Source organism: Gekko japonicus, unplaced genomic scaffold (genome assembly GCF_001447785.1).
Source record: "Gekko japonicus isolate JY-2015 unplaced genomic scaffold, Gekko_japonicus_V1.1 scaffold893, whole genome shotgun sequence".
In the NCBI taxonomy this organism is placed as follows: Eukaryota; Metazoa; Chordata; class Lepidosauria; order Squamata; family Gekkonidae; genus Gekko; species Gekko japonicus.
This window is the reverse complement of record NW_015170302.1, coordinates 331,322-347,531: the sequence shown is the minus strand read 5'-3', so window position 1 is coordinate 347,531 and position 16,210 is coordinate 331,322. Positions and strand designations below refer to the sequence as shown.

At 47.0% G+C, this 16,210-nt stretch overlaps 1 protein-coding gene across 2 annotated transcripts in view; it reads left to right on the top strand.

Annotated features, from left to right (window-relative positions):
• The window catches only part of NADK (NAD kinase), a 63,343-nt gene extending 47,571 nt beyond the window's left edge, over positions 1–15,772 (top strand). For both annotated transcript variants that reach the window (XM_015417957.1, XM_015417959.1), the window contains 6 exons: positions 1,683–1,785; positions 2,531–2,685; positions 4,335–4,434; positions 6,816–6,973; positions 9,376–9,458; positions 12,024–15,772. In XM_015417957.1, coding sequence (XP_015273443.1) covers positions 1,683–1,785; positions 2,531–2,685; positions 4,335–4,434; positions 6,816–6,973; positions 9,376–9,458; positions 12,024–12,174 — 750 coding nt within the window. In that variant the 3' untranslated portion in view covers positions 12,175–15,772. The remainder of the gene's footprint in view (positions 1–1,682; positions 1,786–2,530; positions 2,686–4,334; positions 4,435–6,815; positions 6,974–9,375; positions 9,459–12,023) is intronic.
• Positions 15,773–16,210: the final 438 nt, after the last annotated feature.

Genomic DNA, 16,210 nt, shown 5'->3' with positions numbered 1-16,210 from the left:
TTTGTCTATTTACAAAGACATCCCACTTTCTCTTCTAAAAGAGTCTGTGCTTCACGTTGCTACGAAAACCAGCCTGAAACTTGCAAAAACATAATAAAACGATACAGTTATCACAGCATGGGCAGTGTCCAAGCCACAGAGCAGAATAAAGACAATGGCTCACTGTTTGCTATCCTCCGATACCCTCCACGATAGCGGCTCTTTCTGCCAGGGTTCGGCCTCCAAGGCAGCTTGCGACAGATATTTTAAAACAATTCATCTCAATAAAGTAGGACAATAAAAAAACAAGCAGTTCTGGCAACAAATAAAAATCCATTGAAATTAAAGCATAGCCCCCGATCAGATCAGATAGGGGAAATGAAAAACTTTTAAAATTAACACCTAAAGCGTAACATTTTAAGTGTTTGGTGCATATGCATTCCCCAGATCAGATGGGGGAAATGAAAAACTTTTTAAATTAACACCTAAAGCGTAACATTGTAAGTGTTTGGTGCATATGCTGGGACAGTGCGGGGGGAGGGTCTTACACAATCCAGTTGCCACCATGAAGTAACACCCTGCTTCCAGTAGCCCCCCACCTCCTCTCTAGGATGCATGCAATTGGCTCATGCAGGCGTTCGCTTTCCCATGATTATCTAATTCCCAGTTAATGACTCTGGGCATCCCACAATTAAGAAGGGTAGATCTGTCCATCTGCCTCAGATTTTCATATATATTGATTTCCTTCACTGTGTTTCCCTCCAGAATTAAACCCAAACAAATGGTGACCGTATAAACTAAGCTTCTTGTTCCAGTTTGGTCCTGGCATCTGTTAAAGTTAAAGGTTCCCTTTGCTCACAAGCCAGTTGAATCAGACTCCCTAATCTGGGAGAACCGGGTTTGATTCCCCACTCCCCCACATGCAGCTGCTGGTGTGACCTTGGGTCAGTCACAAGTTCTTTCAGAGCTGTTCTCTTACGAGCAGTCCTTGAAAGTTCTCGCTGCCCCGCCTACCTCACTGGGTGTCTGTTGCGGGGAGAGGAACGGAAAGGAGATTGTAAGCCACTCTGAGACTCCTTCGGGTAGTGAAGGGCGGGGTATAAATCCAGTCTCCTTTCCCTCCTCCTCCTCTTCTTTTTCTTATGAAATTGCATTGTGTATGGAGTCAGGCTGTCTGGTGCAGCCTTGACTGGCAGCCACTCTCTAGGGTTTCTGGCAGAGAGAGGGCTCTTGCTTGCATGTGTCAGAACCCACAGCTCACAACGAAGTACACGCATTCAGAAACGGTTATACTTTTATTGCAAAGCTATAGATGCAGTAACATAGTCACAGTTAGGAATGGCGGCAAACCATAAAACCAGGTGGGATATAGGGCATTCGTATGCACCCCCCACCCCCCATAGCATGGGCCAATAAGGCACCCTTCCGTGCGCGGGCAGACTTAGGTAACCGTTAGGTGGCGAAAGCTGGGAACCGGGAATCTCTCACGAAGGATGAGAGACCTCTAGGCAATACAACGTCCTCCTGCACATCTGTAGAGATAAGTGTTACAGCCAAGGGATAGCGAAAGGGAAAGGAATGCAATAGCTATTAACAAGACACAGAATAACCTTCCCAACCCCTATGGCAGCATAGCTGACAGCATGCAGCTCGTGTGGCGTTTCCACCGTTTCTGACCACTGTTGTCATTTTCTTGTGGACAGGGCAGTGTACCTCCGGTTATGGCTTTCCACCTGGGATCGCTTGGATTTCTTACCCCCTTCAATTTTGAGAACTTTCAGTCTCAAGTCACTCAGGTCATAGAAGGTAAGTGCTTTGGTCAATCGTGCGAAGGCATAACTTAATACTGGCCCTTGACCTTTTTGGCTTCGAAGCTTAGTCTATCAAGGACAGGTCCCACATGAGATATGGTTTAAGGAAATAAGGGCTAGTCCCTATATTAAATGTAGCAACTCTTGAGAAGAGTCTTTAGAAACCAGGAAAATAACATTACAACATAAAGAAAATTCATACACCATACCAGTTAACGTTGCTTCTGAGGAAGTTAAGAGACGAAACCAAGCATAAGCCGGCTGCTTTGTCAAGAAGCTCTACATTCTTTTGACTGTTAACAGCACGTGTTTTGGAATTCCACTAGTATCTTCTAGCGGTTGGCAGCAATTGATATTTTGTTGTATTACCGTGTTATTGTATAACATTAAGATATTGTATGATTAGGTTGTATACCTTGTGAATATTTTGTATACTTAGATACTATAATCAAGTATAAAAGTAACTGTATCAGCATACATAACTAATGTTTAAGAGTGTATTATTGGACTGATATTGGCCCCAGTTTTGTTGTCTTTGGACCTTGATTTAAAGCGACAGAAGCCGCTGCCGTGTGGATTCCACTTCCAACACTGTATATCCCGAGTCTCAGAGGCTAAATTCAGCGCCCTCTCCTTGCCAGTTCAGGTCGTCCTGGGCCATCTGAGTCGGGGCCATCCGAGTCAGGTTGCTTTTACTTTTAAAAAGATGCCGCTTCAGCCTATCCTGTCCCCATTTGTAGGCAACGCGGCACTTGTTCTCCGGAGCAGGCTCAAAGTGAAAGTGGTCAAGGAACACCGAGAGAAGAAGACGGCGATCCAGAACGGGATCGAAGAAAACGGAGTCATGTCCCCGAGCCTAGAGAAGGAAATGTTCAAGCAAGTCATGCAATATCAGGTTAGTGGCTTGGAAAAGGAGGATCGGGCCGGGAGTTTGCTTCCTCTTTAAACAACGGAACCTAAAGCTAATATGAAAGGGTTGGGGGAAGGGAACAGAAAGTTCCAAAACTGAGAAAGTGGTATGGCTGGACTGCTGGGTGGGGAGATCTGGGGTTGATCCGTCAGGGTCTGCCTGACTGATACCTGTCACATTTTTATCCTGCCCTTCCTCTCAGGAATTCAAAATAGCATGCCTGTTATCCTGGCGACAACCTTGGGAGTCAGCTTAGGCGGAGAGGGAGAAGGGACTGGCCCGAGGTCGTTCAGTGAAGGTCAAGACTGCCGTGGGGATGTGGACACAGCAATGTAACGCTCTAGCCCCCACACCTCCCTGGCTCCCAAATCCTCTGCTCAGCTGCTAAACGTACTGGGTGACCTTTGGCCTGTGCCTCTCTCGTAGCCAAACCTACTTCGCTGGGTTGTTGCGAGGCTAAAATGGAGAGGGTGGTGCCCTGAATGGCACCCCTTTGGACAAAGAGTGGTGGAGAGATGCCGCCAAGCGTATGGATGAGCGCATCCATACAGATCTGCTACCTCTCCCTCCTCCTCTCTCTCCCCGGGGGCAGCACTATAGCAGTTGTATGGGCCATCTTAGGAACAGCTGGAATTGTTTTTATTGATATGTTCAACTCTTACATACGTTCTATTTATTGTATGTTGGAACCAGCGTTCCCTCTAAGCTGAGTCAGTGTGAGCTAGCTGACAGTTTTTTAGCCTCCAGCTCACACCTTTTTGTCTTCGCTCAGGAAGGAGGGCTCCAGAGCAAACTGATTTCTGCAGTAGCCAAGTCGCTCGCTCACAACTTTAATGCCAGTGGGTCGCAAAGTAGAATTTTTGCTCACAGGACTCCACAGCTTAGAGCAGTGGTTCTCAACCTTCCCTTTAATGCAGTTCCTCATGTTGTGGTGACCCCCAACCATAAAATTATTTTTGTTGCTACTTCATAACTGTAATATTGCTACTGTTATGAATCGTAATCTGATATACAGGATGTATTTTCATTGTTACAAATTGAACATAATGAAAGCATAGTGATTAATCACAAAAACAATTTGTGTTTTCCGATGGTCTTAAGCGGCCCCTGTGAAAGGGTCGTTCGACCCCCAAAGGGGTCGCGACCCACAGGTTGAGAACCGCTGGCTTAGAGGGAGCATTGGTTGGAACCTGCTCTGAGCCCCATATTAGTGGGGGAGAGCAGGATAGAAATAAATAAATGAGATTGAAATAAATAGAATTATGTTTATCAGATTATATTCTCCTTGAGCTGTGTTTTTTTTATTATTCTTCAGGAATGGTTTAGTACTGAGGCCTCTTCCTGTTGCGTCTTTCTCTGATTTGTGTATTGACATTAAAAACCCAGTGGAGTACATGTAAAAAACGAAAGAAAAAAAACACCTTAGTATTCATTTGAAATGTGTAGCAGCTTCTTTGCAAGCCACCTTGAGTGCTGACAGTTAAAAAGCAAGATTTCTTTTTTAAAAACCCTGATATGCCGAAAGCAGTGTACAGATGAAGTCAATGGACAAAATTTCTGTGTTCAAGACAGCTGTGTCAAAATATTTAACTCCTGTTGTAAGTTACCAACTGGAACATATTTGCTGTCGGCAGGTCCTGAACGAAGTCGTAGTCGATCGGGGCCCTTCGTCATATCTTTCCAACGTGGACGTCTTTCTAGACGGGCATCTTATCACCACCGTGCAAGGAGATGGTGAGTCAGTTTCTGCTTGCCGAAGAAGCAGAGCTGCTTTCCCGGTCTGGAATGGAACTGGGACTCAGTGGCTTGCTTTTACAGAACACTTAGTGGGGGGGGGGGGGGTGGCCCGGTGCGCTAACACTTGTCTTCGAGGGTGTATGGAACAGAGGCGCTCATCATCTTAGAAACTTTTGGGATTTACATAGATTGGGATTTTTGTGGATTTACATAACATTAGCAAAAAAAATAGTGCTTGTGTGCGTCCCAAGTGTTCTCAACGGATCCTAGTAAGCTTGGCGCTACTTATCCTTGTAGTGCAGCTGGGGAGGCAGGGGTGGAAGCAGAAGAGAGCGTGGCTTGTCTTACCTGCTCAGTTTGGTGCAGTGGTTAGGAACACGGACTCTGATCTGGGAGAACCGGGTTTGATTCCCCACTCCTCCACTTGCACCTGTTGATGTGACCCTGGGTCAATTACAAGTTCTTTCAGAGCTGTTCTCTCAAGAGCAGTCCTTGAGAGAGCTCTTTCAGCTCCACTGACCTCACAGGGTGTCTGTTGTGGGGAGGGGAAGGGAAACGAGATTGTAAACTGCTCTGAGACTTCTCCAAGGTAGTGAAGGGCGTGGGGAATAAATCCAATCTCTTCCTCCTCTTCTTCTTCATGTTCATGGCAGAAGCAAGATTTAAATGGGGGCTTTTGAGGTTTTTGCTACAATATTTTAGCCATTCTGTTCTGCTGTTGCTCTCAAGTACCTCTGTTCTGGTTGTTTTACCTGTGAACCTTGATCTCTTTTGGCTTTGTTTATGGAACGAATGGAAGCTTCCTCACACTGTCAGATGATGAGCTTAGCTCTGTATGCTTTCAAGGTCACTGGTGCTCCGGGATCCAGGGCAGAGAGAATCCTTCCCAACAACAGCCGCCTGATAAGCTTTGACGGCCAGTGCCAGGAGAAGGAGCTTAGGAGGCGAACTGCAATCTTTTGACACAGTAGTACTTCAATAACCCCTGAGCCTTTGTAGTCCACACGTGCATTTCTGAGTAGCAAATCCACCCAAGTGGCCTTGGCCAAGTTTCTCTCTCTCATCCTGGACACCATTGAAAGACAGGCGTTCAACGCACACATCTGTATAATGGGCATAACAATAACCCCTGCCTCACAGGGGTTACTGACAGGTAGGCCTGCAACCCACTAAACCAAACTGAACCCGCCAGCTGGGAATGGTGGCCTTCCAGGGCTTTGACAGGCACACGCCGATGCCAGTTTTGTAGGTCCTGGCAGCAGCAAAAGAAAAATAGTTATTAAAAAAAGATTCACCAATTCTATAGACTCATGGAATTTTGACTGCAACAAAGATTAAAGCCCACGTCCTAAAATGTGCTTGCCATCAGTTTAGATTGATGCATTTGAATATTTACACATTATTGATGCATTTGAATATTTACACTTTATTTATCCAATTTAGCCGGTTTGGTGTAGTGGTTAAGTGTGCAGACTCTAATCTGGGAAAACCAGGTTTGATTCCTCACTCCTCCACATGCAGCTGCTGGTGTGACATTGGGTCAGTCATAAGTTCTTTCAGAGCTGTTCTCTCAAGGGCAGTTCTTGAAAAAGCTCTCTCAGCCCCACCTACCTCACAGGGTGTCTGTTGTGGGGAGGGGAAGGAGTTTGTAAGCCGCCCTGAGACTCTGAGTGAAGGGTGGGGTATAAATCCAATCTCCTCCTCCTCCTCTTCTTCATCTATCCATCCATCCATCCATCCATCGGAAGTTTTCCCTTTTTATGGCAGATGAGATGTTCTGCAAAGAATTGTATAAATTGTGTCCTTGGCTCTTGTTTTCTAAGCTGTGTACCCGGTGGTGTGTATGAGTAGCTCAAATGGTGTATCTGTTTGGCTTTACTTCTGCAAGGTGACTTTTATGTTAATGTTGTCTCCTCGGCTGATTAAAATTTGCAAATAATAAACATTAAAAAAGGAAAAAACTGGGGACCCTATTTGGGTTGAAGGGGGGGCAGGGGAGGGGCTGTGGCTCAGTGGTGAAGCCTCTGCTTGGCACGTAGAAGGCCCCGTGTTCGATTCCCGGCATCTCCAGTTAAAGAGGACCAGGCAGTAGGCGATGCGAAAGACCTCCTCCTGAGACCCTGGAGAGCGGCTGCCAGTCCGAGTAGAGGATACTGACCTTGGTGGAGTGATGGTCTGATTCCGTATAAGGCAGCTTCATGTGTTCATATCAATGTTCTAAATAAATAAATAAGCCTATGATGCAGTTGGTGGGCTGCATTGGCTTGGGGACATCACCAGATCTACAGGAAAGGGAACGGCTTGATCTGCCCTGACCCCAGAGAATCAGAGAGCCACGAATGCAAATGACTCTTTCTTTGTTCGTTCCTCGGCATCAGGAGTCATTGTCTCCACCCCAACGGGCAGCACAGCATACGCAGCCGCGGCGGGAGCCTCAATGATCCACCCGAACGTTCCAGCAATCATGATCACCCCCATCTGCCCACATTCGCTCTCCTTCCGGCCCATTGTGGTTCCAGCTGGAGTTGAACTAAAGGTTGGTCCCTTTAACTTTCTTCCCTTGGAACAAACAAACACACACGTACCAACCTGAGCCAGGTGTTACATAACCAGGGGTCATTTCGTAGAAAAAGAGGTGCAGGAGCTCATTAGCATAACTTATTAGCATAACTTATTTGCATATGCCACACCCCCTGACATCACCGGAAGTGTGTCAGAAGGCAACACCCACCGCTCAGGCTCCACTGGACTGTTTTGGATTGCTAGCTATGGGGGGGGGATGTGCAGATCTGCCTTCACAGAGGAGGGAGAGCTTGTACCTGAATAAAACTTGGTCTTAAAGGTGCCACTGGACTGTTTTGGACCAGGGAGCCGGGGTGGGGGGGGGAGCTCTGCAACTTACCTGGCTGCTTCTTGCTCTGACTGAGGGCTGCTGAGAGCAGGGGGTGGGGCTTGTTGCATGTGCCCGCCCCCTGGGCTCTTAACTGCTGTAGCTCCGCTCCTGTGCGCTCCTGCAGGAAATGACCCCTGTACATAACTAAACAAAGCAGCCCACGTATTGTGCCCAAATACGTTTAAATCTCATGGAAATATCGTGTTCTGCTGGAGCAGTTAGCAGCTCTGTCCATAAAGGAGCAACTCAAGGCTTCTGGTCACCCAGCCGGTTCTCTTGGAGATCTGTTTTGAGAACCCCCTGAGCTGGCAAGCTCTGCCATCGTTTTTTGTAGGCTGCTTTGTAGGTTAAGACACTGAGTTGCAGACCGGAAGGTCTGTTGCTCGGCAGCTCGAGACCCGAGTGTCGCGTGATGGATTGAGCTCCCACCTCTGGCCCCAGCTCCTGCCAACCTAGCAGTTTGAAAGCAAGAAATTGCAAGTAGATAAATAGGTACCGCTGCAATGGGAAGGTAACAGCGTTCTGTGCACCTCGGCATTTAGTCATTCCGGCCACGTGACCACGGAAACATCTTTGGGCAGTGCTGGCTCTTCAGCTCGGAGACGGAGATGCGCATCGCCCCCTAGAGTCGGATTCGACTGGCTTTTGAGCAAGGGAAACCTTTCCCTTTCCCCTCCAGGGGGGCAACTGAGATGCCAGACAGCAGCTCCAGAGCAAGAGCCCCTAACCTAGAGGCCAGGCATGTGTCCCAAAATCTTCCAGTTGCTGACTTGCAATTCAGAGGCTCTTGCCTTGTGTTATTTTGTCTGACCAAGGAATTTTAAAGGGTGTGGGGGAGAACAACCCTTTTGTTTGTTCACCTTATTATCTGACACCTAACACACAAGGAGAAAGCAGCACATGCAGCAAAGCAAAAACAACTCTGTCCAAAAAAATTAATTTAAAAATTCAAAATTTTAAAAATTGTAGGCTTTTTTTTTTAAGCTGGGCAAAGGCAAGTTGTGAAAAAGGGTTTTAACTGCCTTCAGTCTTTCAGATGACGATTTTACTTAAGCTCAGACATTTTGGCTATTTGCTAAATTTTGTTCATCTGATCTTCAGTGTTCATGTTTGCTATAAGATTCTGTTTCTCGTTTTGGCTGCCAAAATAAGATCTAAAACAATGCTTACCAAGTCGGAAATGAGACCATAAAAGAATGACCTTCCAACTTCTTGGGAGCTGTAAGTTTAACATACAGTTAAGATCTGATATTCTCTTTTTCCAAAATTTTTGAACTACTGGACATGACCACAACAGAGTCAGCCAACACTTAGCTCAACTTTCCAGCGTCTTGGAAAAGTCACCTGGCGTGAACTTTTATTGAGGAAGCATCTAAACAGTAACTTTTAATAGGTCTGATTTACATCATTGATTTTAAAATGGCCTCTTCTCCTTCAGTTACTGATTTAAATAATGTTGATTCAGAACAGTCTGCCCTAGCAGAACTGCATTTATTTTGCCCTCTCTTTTATCATGGTTTAAGAAGAAGGCACTGAGATATGAAGAAATTATACTAAAAAATCCAAAAGTTTGCACCAGATGTTTTCAGTCTCCCTTAGGAGCACAAGTCAGTTTCATGGGCACTTTAATTTGTGTACTTCTGGCTGCATTAATTTGTGTACTTCTGGCTGCAGTGTAATTGTGTATTGTTGCCAGTGTTCCCTCTAAGCTGAGTTAGTGCGAGTTAGCTCACAGTTTTGTAGCCTCCGGCTCAGACATTTGTGTCTTCGCTCAGGAAGGATGGCTCCAGAGCAAACTAATTTATGCAGTAGCCAAAGCACTTGCTCACAACTTTAATGCCAGTAGCTCACAAAGTAGAATTTTTGCTCTCAAGACTCCACAGCTTAGAGGGAACATTGGTTGTCGCGCCCCTTTACACACCCGTAACAATTTCTGTCAAAACGGAAACTCCTTGAATAGTTCTGATCTCTACTGCTCCGTGGGAAACAGCCTTTTTGCAGGCTAAAAGTCTTGAGATCTTGTCATGTGTTTTATCTTGCCGTAGATCATGCTGTCTCCTGATGCCAGGAACATGGCGTGGGTGTCATTTGACGGGCGGAAGAGGCAGGAAATCTGCCATGGCGACAGGTAGGCCAAAAGCAAACGGGAAAATACACAGTAAGAAACTGTCAACACAAAACAAACTGTGTAATGGAGGAGCAGACACACCTTAAAACATGTAAATTTGTATAAATATCCTATCATACTGGAAACATCCCCAACAACATATATCAAACCGCCAAAAGAGCACCACTGCAATCACGTATAACCCACAATTGCAAGTGAATTGCAATTTGTTGGAGATGTTTACAGTATGATATGGTATTTATATAAATGTACATGTTTAAGAACATAAGAGACGCCAATGTTGGATCAGGCCAAAGGCCCATCCAGTCCAACACTCTGTATCACACAGTGGCCAGAAATACCAGTGCCATCAGGAGGTCCACCAGTGGGGCCAGGACATTAGAAGCCCTCCCACTGTTGACCCCCCCAAGCACCAAGAATACAGAGCATCACTTGACCCAGACTGAGAGTCCCTATCTATACCTTGTGGCTAATAGCCACTGATGGACCTCTGCTCCATATGCTTATCTAATTCCCTTTTGAAGCCATCCATGCTTGTAGCTGCCACCACTTCCTGTGGCAGTGAATTCCATGTGTGAATCACTCTTTGGGTGAAGAAGGACTTCCTTTTATCCGTTCTAACCCGACCGCTCAGCAATGTCATGGAGTGCCCACGAGTTCTTGTATTGTGAGAAAGGGAGAAAAGTACCTCTTTCTCTACCTGCTCTTTCCCATGCATAATCTTATAAACCTCAATCATGTCACCCCTCAGTCGTCGTTTCTCCAAGCTAAAGAGCCCCAAGCGCCTTAACCTTTCCTCATAGGGAAAGTGTTCCAACCCTTTTATCATTCGAGGCGACAGGCAAGGCTGCACTGCTTCTGAGTTCTGGGGAACACCCGGCTTTCTTTGGGGAGGCCCTCCTGCTTCCTTCAGCAAACATCCACTACAGCCAGTTCCTAATGTTCTGTCTTGCTCTGCCAGTGTTATGTCACATTTTGGCACCCAGTGGCTCCAGAGACAAATGTTGCTTCCCTTGGCGCCCACCAAGCTTTTCAGAAAGCGGACTTTTCCTCATTCAGATGTAATGGTTTTCCATGGGAGGACGAGGGCCGATAAGCGTCTGGGAGCCAGTTTGGTGTGGTGGCCAGGAGCGGGGACTCTAATCTGGGACAACCGGGCTTGATTCCCCACTCCTTCATACGCAGCTGCTGGGTGACCTTGGGCAAGCCACAGTTCTCTCAGAGCCGTTCTCTCAAGAGCAGTTCTCAATCAGAGCTCTCTCAGCCCCACCTGCCTCACAGAGTGACTGTTGTGGGGAGAGGAAGGGAAAGGACATTGTAAGCCCCTCTGAGACTCCGAGGGAAGGGTGGGGGTATAAATCCCGTCTCCTCTTCTTTTCTTAGTGTGTGCTTCCATTTCCCCCTTCAAAGGTTTCCTTCTTCCCACGAGGAATGAGGAGGGAGGGTGTTCCATTTGGCTTGCCTCCTGGGGCAGCCGTTTGGGGCTTGGCACCAGCGTTCCCCCTAAACTGAGTTAGTCTGAGCTAGCTCACAGTTTTTTAGCCCCCAGCTCACACATTTTTGTCTTAACCCAGGAAGGATGGCTCCATAAGAACATAAGAGATGCCAATGTTGGATCCGGCCAAAGGCCCATCCAGTCCAACACTCTGTGTCACACAGTGGCCAGAAATACCAGTGCCATCAGGAGGTCCACCAGTGGGGCCAGGACATTAGAAGCCCTCCCACTGTTGACCCCCCCCAAGCACCAAGAAGACAGAGCATCACTTGCCCCAGAGCCCCTATCTATACCTTGTGGCTAATAGCCACTGATGGACCTCTGCTCCATATGCCTATCTAATTCCCTTTTGAAGCCGTCCATGCTTGTAACCGCCACCACTTCCTGTGGCAGTGAATTCCAAGTGTTAATCACTCTTTGGGTGAAGAAGGACTTCCTTTTATCCGTTCTGACTCGAGCGCTCAGCAATTTCATGGAGTGCCCACGAGTTCTTGTATTGTGAGAAAGGGAGAAAAGTACCTCTCTCTCTACCTGCTCTATCCCATGCATGATCTTATAAACCTCAATCATGTCACCCCCTCAGTCGTCGTCTCTCCAAGCTAAAGAGCCCTAAGCGCCTTAACCTTTCCTCATAGGGAAAGTGTTCCAACCCTTTTATCATTCGAGTTGCCATTTCCTGCACTTTTCCCAAAGCTATAATATCCTTTTTAAGGTGTGGTGACCAGAACTGCACACAGTATTCCAAATGAGGTCGCACCATTGATTTATATAGGGGCATTATGATATTGGCTGATCTGTTTTCAATACCCTTCCTAATAATCCCCATGGCTCCATGGCAAACACTGGCTCACAACTTTAATGCCAGTCACTCACAAAGTAGGATTTTTGCTCACAAGACTCCACAGTTTGGAGGGAGCATTGCTTGACACCATAGCCTGTGGCTCGCCACACACCCTCTCACAATGGCAGAGATGCCCACAGGCTTGGAAACGGGTGGGGACCCCTGTCCTAGGATCGGCTCTTCTCCTCCGCCGGAGCCTTGCTAACGGATCGCCTCCTGTTCCCCGCAGCATCAGCATCACTACGTCTTGCTACCCCCTCCCTTCGATCTGCTTCCAAGACCCCGTGAGCGACTGGTTCGAAAGCCTAGCAGAATGTTTGCACTGGAACGTCCGGAAGAAGCAAAACAACTTTGCCGTCGATGAAGAAGAGGAGTTTTAAGCCTCGGCACTAGTGGAGACTCACAGGGAAGCCACCGAGCGGTTGGCCCCCTTGCTGTACAAAGTGTATTTCTAAGCCCGTAGCTACTTGGGAGTAGACCAATATAATATATATTTTATAAGACAGCGATGTACCTCATATCAGTCTGTTCTGCTGATGACCAGATATATCATGTTTTCTGTCTGTCGGGAGGGAGTGCGGCAAGGTTAGAAGGCAGAGGGAGACACTTCCAGCCAGGCAGGTAGAGAGTTCCTTGTCTGTTTGTAAATGTGCGATGTGTGTTCTGGATAACTTGTTTTCAAAGCGAGGACCTTGGAGGAAACCTCATTAAAGACAAAAGAAAGTGGCTTGGGATTGTCTGTGCAGATCCACAAATTTCTCCATCAGCCACAATTTTGCCGGGTCGGGAAGACGTACGAGGAGAATGAAACGGCACTAAAAAGAAAATATTTTCTTCGGCTTGTCAAGCCTGTTATTCTGTGCACTTTCGAGAGAACGTACCTATAGCAAAAACGAGGAGGCTGGATAACAATGTGTTGTCTGCTTGACGTTGGTTTTCCTTCTTCAACTTAAGAACTGTATTTTGACCGCTGCTTAGAAACAAGGGTTTTGTTTGTTTGTTTGTTTGTTTGATTGGTGGTCACTGTAATTCTCTTCCCATTGTCATCACTGTAATTCCCTCCCTGTTGTCAACGCAGCCTATAGTTCACACTAAGTTTGTTATACCTCCTCTGTGATGACTGAAACGAGCAGTTCCGTGAATGTTTTTGGCTTCATGGAGAGAACTGTCAAGGTGAACCTCGCAGGTTCCGCTCTGGATGTCACGGCACCATTAAAAGATTGCGAATTCTCAGGAACTTCTCCCATTACATTTGAAAGACACAAGGATCCTTTTGGGAGTCTGGAGAGGCAGGCAGTAACTCAAAAAGTGAGCATGGGAAATGTCTCCCGCGCAAATCCTGGGGAGATGTGTGCAAGAGCATTTATGCACTCTCGTACGAGCACCTCTTGTTCCCATGGGACTTGCGAGATGGAAAATGTTCCTGACGAATTGTGCAAAATGCCTGAATCGGTCATGGAATGAACTCAACTTGTAGGGTGGAAGAAGGTGCCTGAGAAATACTAGGATTGAACTTTTGTTTAAAAAAAATTCCATGGGCACATACTGCAAATATTCGCAGCTCCCTCTTCTGGCTGTAGCAAGTTTTAGAGGTACCACCAGGGACGAGAGGGGCAGGAAGTCGATGTGGTCGGTCCTCAGAAGCCGCAGTCCCTGTCTGGCCTTTCAGATTTGAGGCCTGTCCCATGGGCTCCACCAAGAACTGTAGGGAATGGGGTCTTCCTTGTAGAGACAGTTTGCCTTTTGACCTTCGCTCTGCCTCACTGTTATCCTAGAACCAGCCTTAGGAGGCGTGCTCTGTGATTTCAGGAATTGCATAAGCAAGCCTGCAGGTCTCATCTTGGAGTTTTGTGTGTTCCACAGCTTCTCTCTGTGTGTGCGGAGAGTGTGTTTTATCTTTAAAACACAATGTGAGAAGCAATCCCCATGTGGACGTTTAGTGCCCCAGCTGGTGGGGGACTGGCCTCAGTTTACAGGTCTCCGTTAGCAGTACAGGCCTCCTTGGATTTCTGCTGCCTTCTAAACCGTGGCGTACATTGCTCGCTTGGGGCGAGACCCCACAAAATGGCTCTCACCTCTCCCAACTAAAAGTTAAGCCGATGCACTCTCTGCTTTGCTAGAATGACGAGCAACAGAGCATTCCGTCGGTACGCGAGCATCCGACAAGAAGAGCAGGAGACATTCCGAGCACGTTTGCTCTGGTGCCTTCAGCACACTTTTCAGTTTGTGGTTGTTGTTTTTTTTTTAAAAAAGACTGTCTTTGTACTTCGTTTTTAACGCTTCCGTCATGGACGTACGTCTCTTTGAAACCGTGCGTGGCTTTGATGAAGATAAGTAAAATGGGTAAGAGTTCAAGAAGTCGTGTTCTGCAGATAAGTTTCCCTCCCCGGCTCCACAGCCGTGATCGGCCGTTGCTCTAGCCGGGGACTGCGGGTAAAGGGGAAGGAGCTGGAAGAACGCTGAGATGGTGGAGCAGACTTTCCTACTACGGCAGGAAGGATGATACCACTGCACAATCCCTCCACACATACACTTTTTTTAACTCCTGCAAATAGCACATCAGAGAGCAGGGCCGCCATAATGGAACATATGCCAGTGCAGGGCCCACAGCCACCAAGGAGATTTGAGCGATCCACTAGGAAGCAAGGAGGGAGGTCTCCCCAGAGTTGCCGAGGCCCCTAGGGAAATCTCCCATTTCGTGGTGGGAAAAGGGACACAGAGGGAGCCGACTGTCACTCTAGTGTTCCTTTTTAGCCTGTCGGGGTATGAGCGGGGCTTGCTGTCAGAGGCAAGCTTTGTCCTCTCTGCCAGGTGACTTATTTGCATGCGGGTTTGGAGGGTCTAATGGCGGGCTTCTAGCCCACCTGCCACCAACCCCGCCCAATTCGGAGCCGGTCCTATCAGTGAAAGAGGTTCGAGTCTGTGCTCCCTCTGCCAGTGGCCTTCACCTCTGAAGGGGAGTTCCCCCCCCCATTTCAAAAACGTTTACCTGCTTCCCGCATTCTGAAGTGGCGCAGTCTTACTGCCCCAGGACTCTTCTCCCACCGCCTGCTGTGTGCGTAGACCAGGCCGTCAAAAGTTTACATTTATGTTTGTCATGCTTCCCCCCCTCCCTACACTGCCTGCCCCCTCCCCAATCAAAAGAGTAGGACACAGTTGACTTCTGTGGAGTTCTTCAGAGGAACCGGTCATTGTCAGCTAGACGGAGGGCCAGGGTGGAGATTGATTTGACGGGAAAGAAAAGGGAGGGGAGGAGACGGGCCACACGTGCTCGAGGCAGCCGAAGGTTCGCTGGATCGTTTTTCGGTTCTCTGAAGGAGGAGACGACAGGGCAATGTACTTTCACCTTCTTTTCCCCTGTTCAGATTGTTCTGCGAAAGTTTCTCATGGTTGTTTTACCCCTCTGGTGTTGTTGTCAGTTCTGATTTTTTTGTCGTTGCAAAGAGCAACTCAATGGTGATGTCGACTGCACTAAAAGGCTTGTAAATTATCTTGTGAGCTAGAATGATGGTTTTGAGTTGTCTCTCTCTCTCTCTTTTGAGTTGCAATGGGTCTGTACAAGGCAAACGTGGTGAGCCCCCACCCCCTGGGAGGATGTTCAGTTAGCTGTTCAGATCTCTGTTTTCACTTGAATTTTATGGTCTGATTATGTGCTGTCACTGTTCGAAGTATGTGTGTGTGTTTTTTTCAAGTCACTTACGGGTTTCCTAGACAGCTGAGTGTTCTCTTTGGAAGAGCAGTCTTACTTCCTGAGCTGTAGAAATGGAGCTTCGCTTGATTACAAAGACTTCTTCCTTTTTTTTCTTAAATGCAATAATTAAGAAAAGGAACAGGGTAAAAGCATTTGATTTTTTTTTTTAATTGCCTGTATGAAGTACGTTGATGTGAACAGAAGGGGGTTAAGTAGGCGAGGCGGAAGGACGAAGAGAAGCGAAATGAAGATTTAGAAGATCTGGGTGGGGTGGGGGGGGTCAGAAGAGAGCGACAAGAATTCACATTTTAAAAAATTGTAATTAATAGAATTTTTTCAGGACGTGTGAAAGAAAAATCTGCATTTTTTTCCTAAATAAAGATTTTATATATTGCCTTCCCTAAGAGACCTTCCTTTATTACTCTTTTGCCAGACGAAGTCGCTTTACTACAGACCCATATTTCGTGCCGAACTTCCCCGCTGACCGAAACGTCGTCCCATTTTCGTTTTGACCTGAATGCAGACTGGTTGCAGCCAGACCCTTCACAAGGATGAGCTTCAGAATAGCTCTTCTCATCTATGGGCTGACTGTTTTAACTGCAGCTGCGGTGGCTCCTTCTTATCATTTATTTATTTATTCAATTTATATCCCACCCTCCCTGCCAGAGCAGGCTCAGGGTGGCTTCCATAAAAGAGTCAAAAGCACATAAAAACACAATTATAAA